The 8311-nt window shown below is 47.3% G+C and overlaps 1 protein-coding gene across 1 annotated transcript; it reads right to left on the reverse strand.

The window, feature by feature from the left end:
• Nucleotides 1-628: 628 nt before the first annotated feature.
• On the reverse strand, nucleotides 629-8081 carry CCDC201 (coiled-coil domain containing 201). The gene is made up of 3 exons (XM_070476410.1): nucleotides 7851-8081; nucleotides 3348-3824; nucleotides 629-2282 (listed from the first exon to the last, which is right to left on the reverse strand). The coding sequence occupies exons 1-3, from the start codon at nucleotides 8079-8081 to the stop codon at nucleotides 2196-2198; spliced, it is 795 nt and encodes a 264-aa protein (XP_070332511.1). The 3' UTR covers nucleotides 629-2195.
• Nucleotides 8082-8311: the final 230 nt, after the last annotated feature.

An 8311-nucleotide genomic window follows, 5' to 3' on the forward strand; every position in this document is an offset into this window, starting at 1 on the left:
ACAGAGTGTTAATCTCTGGACCACCAGGGAAGTCAAGAATCTGTTTTGTTAACAATTCAGAGTGTGGACTAAGAATATCGCCTGTAAACAAATGATTTTGTTAGCTAAGGTGCAGATCAATGGAATGACTTCAACAGACTCTTGTATCTCTCATACATAGAAGAACACTAAAAGCTTTAACTTGAGATGTCTGTTTCTTTAATTAGCAGTAATATTATGTTCGACTACTCTTCCCCCTAGCCCCCCCAGACTCAAATATATTCTGGCTCCTCCTTTATCTCCTCGAAACAGCCTCTCAGAATGATTGGAGAGGCTGTATAGTGGGCTTAAGTCCTCAGTAAATCTGCAGAATAAAACAACTGTCAACTTTTAGGTTGTGCTTTTTTTTCAGTCAACAAGAGAAAACTCAATGTAAAATATCTAGGAATTTATCTCATGGGTAAAACTTTCTCCCAAGTACCTGTAATTCCCAATCTTTCAAAAACAAGTTTTCCCACAGTCTCTGCATTATTTTTCCTTCCTTCCTGGACTCATTCTCAGGAGGAACTTTTCAAAGGATGGAGAGAGATAAAAGTCATTAGGTTACACATGAGAATCACTTTGCATCAGACACAGGCTTTGGAAACCGTTCTCATGAAAACAGTTTATGTTTAATAATAAAGGTGGGCAGAATTACATTGCAGTGTTTATCTCCATGTTATTTGATTAAAGTCAGTTTTTCTGCTTCTTACATTTTTACAAAAGTATAAACTTATTTCTATAATCTGATAATTGTTATAAAAAAGGAAAAAGTGAACACATCAAATAGCCAGCCTATAAAGCAGGAATTAGCTCATAAAACTTAAATGTTTAAATGCACTACACAGTAAATAAGTTCTTACCACATAAATGTGAACACCCACAAATGACAATTGAAGTATCTCATCCTCGCAGCCCCCAACCTGCATCTAATACTTCATGAGGAATTCCATCATTCCTTCTTTATTCAAAGCCACTGCATAAACAGAGGCTTCTCCAGGAAGCACCGTCCTGAGCTGGAATGCCCTCCACCCACCCAGCAGCTCCAGAGTAAGCCTTTCCTCTTTCTCTTAGGCCATCCTTGACCTTGCCTTGTTGAATCTGCCATGACCTGTCTCTGGTCATTTCCGGCCAGCCTGAGACTCTGCTTAGGTGCCCTGTTGGAGTCTGCTCTAGCAATAGGCTTTATCTGTGTCCCTGAGAAGAGCCAGGTCACCTAGGACTGGCCTAGAGGAGGGGCTGTGGAGGTGCGCAGGATGGCACGGAAAACATAAGCAATCTTTGGTTTTTAGAAGGCAGAAAATAAACTTTTTTTTTTTTTTTTTAAGGTAAAGTAGGGGATGAAAGCATTTGCAGGAATAAAACTAGTTCTATATTGGTAACCATAATGTGTCCACTAACAGACAAGTCTCAGAGACATCTGGATCTGGGAGGCTAATGCTGGGTTTCTGTTGATCAACGTGCCCTGGGCACCCTGCTTCATTTTCCTTACAGTATAAGGGTCATATATACCTCCAGTCCTTTGGTGGGATCCTTATCCTAAGCAATGAGGCAGTGAGCTCAGCTCTAGAAAAGGACAGCAGAAGGCCTGTGCTACTAGAGGGGGTTAAATTCCTCTCCCAACAACACTAAACAAGCCAGCGCCTGCAAACTGTCAGAATATCTTCCAAATGAGAGCCGCTGCTCTGGTTTTTCCTGGAATGGTGTTCAAAGCCTGCTAGGTGTGAAGACTTTTTCCCCTAAGCTGAGTGGGCTGCCTAGGAACCTGGTCTTTACCTTAAAACTGGTCCTGTTCTTACACTGTGTCATCCTAGTATCTCAGACTCACCTGGCTATGCTGGGGAAGGAGGCAGGGTGGGAGGGAAGAAGACATATCTTGTCTCCGGGTACTCCAGGGTGGCCCTGGGGCATCCATCTCCCCTCTCCACACCTGCCACCTCCATCCCTTCATCTCTGTTGGGGACTCTGAGAACCATGTTTGGAATCTGAGTAACAAGATCATCAATCAGCCAGTTCCTCCCACCCCATCCAGAGGCACAATGGAGGGCAAGGTCGGACCCAGGGCAAGTCCTGAGGAAGGTCTACAGACATACAGATGGTTGGTCAGACAGATGAGTAAGTCAGGCCATAGCAGGAGCTCCTGAGCACAGCTGCATCCTGGGCCCAGGGCTGAGCACTCAGTCGTCCTCGATAGTGAGTTCGTGCTGGGTGGCCTCTTCAATGCTCTGAAGCAGGTGGAGTTCCCACTGCCTCACTCGCTCTGTCTGTTAACAGAAAGGCATCTCTGAGGTCCACGTTGTAAGAACACTGATCTTTGCCAGAGACAAGCTGGGTAGGAAAAGCAGGTGCCCATCCAGGACTGCAAGGCCATCACATGGGTCTGCTCTTGGGCACCATGCAGGACTCACAAGTAAAGCTAGCCTGGACAGCGTTTGCATGCCAGGCACTACGACCCCATGACGGAGCCAGTCAGACCCCAGGGGACTGAGCTCAGTGTGAGGACAAGCAGGTACATGAGCGAATGGAGGGAGCTAGGACCCCAGGATCTGGGTCTGATGAGGGCAGAGAGAGGTTGAGGGGGAGGAGACAGGAACAAGGCGGGATCAGCCAGGCGTGGGCAGAGTGTGTGAGGGTTGGGGTGGTCACTTGCAGATGAGTGTATGAGGCTGTCTAGACAGGCTGTTTTCCTGCTGTGTCTTCTAGGGGCTCCTTCAGGGCGGCTGAGGGCAGGCAGAGGAGGAAGGGCCCCTAGGACAATGGGATGGGGGTGGGATGACTCAGGCTGCTGAACAAGGTAGAGAAGATGGGTGTGGGATGTCTCAGGCTGCTGAACAAGGTAGAGGCACTAGAAACACAGTGGGCAAAGTTCAGATGGCTTAGCCTGATCTGGTGGTGTGTGGTGTGAGGGCTGGATCTCCGAGGACAAGTCACAGCTCAAAGGAGGACCGAGAGAGCGGCTTTCCAGGGACTCCGCTCCAACCCCCCCCCAGCCCCCCATCCCCAGGGCCCCGGGAAGGCTGATAGGTGTGCTACAGAGTTCAAAGAGTGCATGGGAACTGTGGGAGGCACCACAAGTGAAAGTCCTTCTTGTGGGGTCACGGGGACCCCTCAGAGTTGGGGAAGGGTGGGTACAGGCAGGGCCCTAGGCTGGATGGTCTCCTTCAGTCCTGGTGACCTCCTGATACCCAGGACATGACCCATCAGTGAGGAAAGCGCAGCATTTACTCTCTCAACTGTCACCAGGCTGCCTTCCGGGGGGCGGGGGGGGGGGGGCAGTGGGCAGGGACTCCAAGTTCCGGGGGGTGGGCTGGGGTCGGGTCAGGTCCTACCACAGCTGCCAGCCTCTTCAGGTCCCGAGGCCTCTTCCTGGCGGTGTCTGGGATCCCGGGCAATCTCAAGTTTGGTGGTGATCTCTTTGCTGGTGGGGACTTGCCCTGCCGCTGCTGCTGCTGGGTGACTGAGGCTGGCACGGGCGGGTCTTCCTCAAAATCAAAGGGGTCTGAGTTGGATCCGAGCTGCTCACTGGACACTTCAGAGGCCTCGATGGTGGAAAGCCGCCTCTTTCTGAAGGAGGCCATGAGGCTGACCCCTCCTGGGGATGACAGGAGGTCCCAGGAGGAGCGTGCAGGTCGTGGGGACCCGCCTGCAGGGCCCCCTTCCCGGTGGCTGGGGACATCGCCCTGTAACCCTGAGTGCCGGCTGAGGGCAGCTTCCGCCGGGGTGCTGTGCTTCAGGGCCCACCTCAGGGATGACCGTCTGGTCACAAAAGAAAGGTTCTCATCCTCAGGGGAGCTCAACCCAGAAGCCTGCCAAAACAACACACAGAGGTCAGAATCCCAGAAGGTTGGTCACAGCCGGGGGAGCCTTGGGCTGGGCACCAAGCCCCTGGGGAACTTGCCTGAGGTGTGACCACCATGAGGCAGGCCCTCCAGTTCTTCCCCAGTGAGGGGAGCCTCCAGCACTAAGCTGAAACCTGGCATAGGACAAGACCACCCTGTACTCTGCCTGCCTTTTTACTAGTTTTCTCTTTTTTTGGTAAAATGTTAAGCATCCATCAAAAAGACTTTTTTTTTTAAGGATAAGACTGAAAAACAGATGACTTTTAGATAATGTTTCTTTAAGAAAAAAGTTTGAAATGTCAATGAAATCATCTTAACCTTGAAACTCAGTATGAAAAAGCAAAATTGCAGTTTTTTTGTATGTAAATGCAATCACATTGGGCGGGCATGGGTGCTGAGAGTGGGGTAGGATATTTTCTCAAAATCTTGATAATATCCCAACCCCAAACCCATTGATAGGTGGTAGTGATTTCATTATGGCCACTTTTCTTCTTCCAAAATAAACCCTTGATTACATCAGAGGTGCTGAAAATACAGTCTAGAGAGGGTTTCCTATGGAAACATTTAATCCATGGAGTGTGTTGGAACTTTCAAAATCTGTTCTCCTGGATTTCTCACAGTATTCTTATAAGGTGGGTGTAATCACCCAGAAACTGAGGGGAAGTCAAGTTCAGGTGGGGTGAGTGACTGGAAGCAGGTAAGCAGCAGGGCTGAGTGGTGGACCAGAGCTGGTGAAGTTCACATTTGGGGATGCCTGATTTCACCCATTAAGATGCCTCAAGCTGGGCCAGAAAGCAGGGAGGAAGTACTCCCTCCTCTTGGGAGGATGAGCTGATCACAATCACTTACACAGGGTCTACTGTGCAGCCCTTGGGGTCCTTTTAACACTGTTTCATTTAGCAAAAACCCTTAGAAATGGATTATTGTAACTCTAACTAGGGCTTCCCAGTAAAGAATCTGTGGTAAAGAATCTGCCTGCTAAGCAGGAGACCTGGGTTCCATCCCTGGGTCAGGAAGATCCCGTGGAGAAGGAAATGGCAATCCACTCTAGTATTCTTGCCTGGAGAATCCCATGAACAGAGGAGCCTAGCAGGCTCAGTCCAAGGGGTCACAAAGAGTTGGTCATGACTTAATTCATTAAAGAGCAGCAGCAACTCTTATTAACCTGAAAGATAGGATTTACTCCAGAGAATCGAGTTGGCATCGGAAATTGCCAAACTGTCTTCCAAAGCAGCTGTGCCAGTCTTCTACTCCACTGGCAGCACAGGAGGGTTCTGGTTCCTCCACATCCTCACCAACATTCGGTACTGTCCGTTTTTATTTTTTTTTTAATTTCAGTATTTATAATATATGAGTAGTGGTATCTAATTTGCATAGTAGTTTTCATTTGAATTTCTGTAATGTCTAATGATAGTGAACATCTTTTTATTTATTTACCATCTATGTTGTTTGGTGGAGTAAAGTTCAAACAGCTGCCACATCTAGAATAAACTCACCTATTCAATGACTCTCAGATTGGATTAGAACACAAATCCAACTCCACACTGTATACAGTAGGATGCACTTAAGATCAGAAGCCCAAGAAAGTTTCAAATAGGATGTAACAATGGAGGGACTTCACTATTTATATCAGAAAAGGCCGAATTCATGGCAAAATACACTACTACATCAAGACCACAAAAGTACAGTGTAACAAAAAAATAAATGTTAAAAATTTTCTATTATCTTTGCACCAGATAGTATAGCATCAACATTCATAGGGCAAAATCCAAGGAGAAATAAGGAGAAACAGAAAGGAAGTAGTGATGATAATTCACTTTTCTTTTTTTAGCCCCTGCTAGATCAAGGAGAAAAAGAAATGATCTAAACCCCTTGGAAGATTATCAGCACCTGTGAAACGAGACTAAGTCTTCCTACTTCAAACAGGGACCAAGAGCTCAGAATAAAGATGTGGGGTGAGGGGGAAGACTGGGACTTTCACAAAAGAGAAACTTCAAGGAGAGATATTCTTTATTAACAAGAGCTACTTTTAACTAACACATTTATGAAAGTGAAAAAAGAACCAATAATTCAATTTTGGAAATTTGAATACAGTTATCTTGTAACATATTGAAAGTTTACAGATAAAATGATTTAGTATTGTTTTACAAATATTTATACACAGAGCTTACAGATAAAAAAAGTTATTGTTTTACAAAAATGATATCCTAGTCATACATATGAGAAATGGGGAAAAAATGGGATTTCAGAGGAGTAGGGAAGAGATCTTTTTCTCATTATGCGTTGTTCTGCCTGGTTGGCCATTTGGGGGAAAAAAAAAAGAATGGTAAAATCATGCCCCTACCTCATGCCTTACATAAAATAAATTACAAGGGATTGAATATTATATTCTTTAAAAATTCATAGATTATTAGAAAAAGAACAATTAAAAAAAATCTAAAACAAAGTTGGATTCTTACTCACATAATTCATTATGATAAATTCCAAATGGACATAAGATTTAAATATAAAAAAAAAGCTATAAAAGTATTGGAAGGAAACGATGGTGAATTTCTCTGTAAGTTTGTCAGAAGTAAGGCTTTCTAACTATCTTATAATACAGAAGCCATAAAAAGGAAAAAGTTAAACAAAATATAATTTTTAAAAAGATGATATACTAAGTAGAATAGGTAAACCACAAACTTCAGAAGAGATAAATAAGGGCTTAATCTTTCTGATATCTAGGAAAAAACTGACAAACTAAAGGATAAATGTGCTAGGACCTTTAACAGTGTTTTATATACAATGTTTTAAATATACTGACAAGGAAAGATCTCTTTGTTTTAGGTAGAATTCTTTTGTACAAACTGAGGAAAAAAGAATCTAAAGAAAGTTCTAGAAGAGGCTAAAAACATGATGTTTACTTATGGTGTAAACATAAGGGTGGACAGAGGTGATGGGAGTCACTGTGTACTTGTTTATGTTTTTTAATTTTGAAACCAGGGGCATGTGTTACCTATTTACAAATGAAAAAGGAAAAAGAAACCCCTACTTGTCTGATGAAGAGATACAGAAACTCAGAAATCCCAAGAAAATCCCTGGTTTTGGGGGTGGGGGGCAGTGATTGAGGGCTCCTTAGTCAGCTGGTGCCGCTGGAGCCAAAATACAGGGTTATGAAGGTCAGGTTTTGAACTTCACCGGGGGGCCTGTTACCTAATTCTGCAGCCCTCTTTCCATTTCTCATCTGGGACAAGGCAACGCCTGGGTTCCCCTCTGTCTCCCATTGATGGCCTTGGCCTCCAGGCTTTCTCCAGAGAGGGGGAATCGCTCAGTCGTGTCTGACTCTTTGCCGCCCTGTGGACTGTAGCCCGCCAGGCTCCTCTGTCCATGAAATTTTCCAGGCAAGAATACTGGAATGGGTTGTCATTTCCTTCTCCAGGGGAACTTCCCAACCCAGGGATGGAACCCACATCTTTTACCTCTCCTGCACTGGCAGGCGGATTCACCGCTAGCGAGCCCCCTGGACTCCCCCATAGGAGTGGGGAGGGGCAGCAGAAGGGGCTGTGTGTCAGAACAGGGGAATCCCCTTTGATGTCTCCGGGATGAGGCCCTGGGTGCGGTACTCGGGTAAGCCGGGGCTCTGAGAAGAGGTCGCTAGCAGAGGGAGAAAAGTGGACAGGTGTCTCTGGACCAGGGAAGTCGTGTAGCGCCTCGGACAAGGACCAGGATGCCCCCTGATATTAGCTCAGGTGCTGTCTGACCAACCTGGAGCTCAGACAGGACTCCGCGGCTGCTTCCAGCAGCGGCAGGAGCCGGGGATTCCTACCTCGGCCCCCTGAAGCACCCCTCCACTCCTACCTCCTTCAAGCGCCCCGCCACCCCCCCACCCCCAGCCCCATCCTGCCCTGGCCTACCTGCCCCTGGACACTTTCGGAAGCCTCCCTCCCACTGCCCCGCCTCCCCCCACTTTCCAGTCCTCACTCCTAAACTGGTCCCCATCATGCCCTGGCTTACCTTCTCCCCAGGCTCCATCCTGCTTCCCAGCGGGGACCGGACGCCCGCAGCGCTCTCGGAGAGCCCCTGCGCCCTGAAGTACCCGCGGCGTCGGTGCTGCAGGCCCACGCAGGTGTGCAGGAGCCCACCTGTGTGCAGTCTTCCGTTGATGACTGCGCAGGCGCAGGGCAGCTCGGGGGCGGGGCCCCGAGCCTTGAGGGTCTCCACCTGGCCCACTGCCTCTGTGTCCATTGGGTTAGGTGTCCTAATTCAGGAAGTCAGGGCCCATGGGTGCCTGGGGACGGCCCCCAACAATGGGCCAGGCATGGCGCTCTCACTGCGTGCCAAATGGTTTATCGAGATCCTCAAAAGAGTGGAGATCATCATTCCAACTTAGTCCCCTAAGGCATAGAGACCAAAGACATGGCAACCCTCTTGCCCTTGCTACTAATCTTCTATTTTTAAAAAGTGTTATCCATCTG

Source organism: Odocoileus virginianus, chromosome 1, assembly GCF_023699985.2.
Source record: "Odocoileus virginianus isolate 20LAN1187 ecotype Illinois chromosome 1, Ovbor_1.2, whole genome shotgun sequence".
Lineage (NCBI taxonomy): Eukaryota > Metazoa > Chordata > Mammalia > Artiodactyla > Cervidae > Odocoileus > Odocoileus virginianus.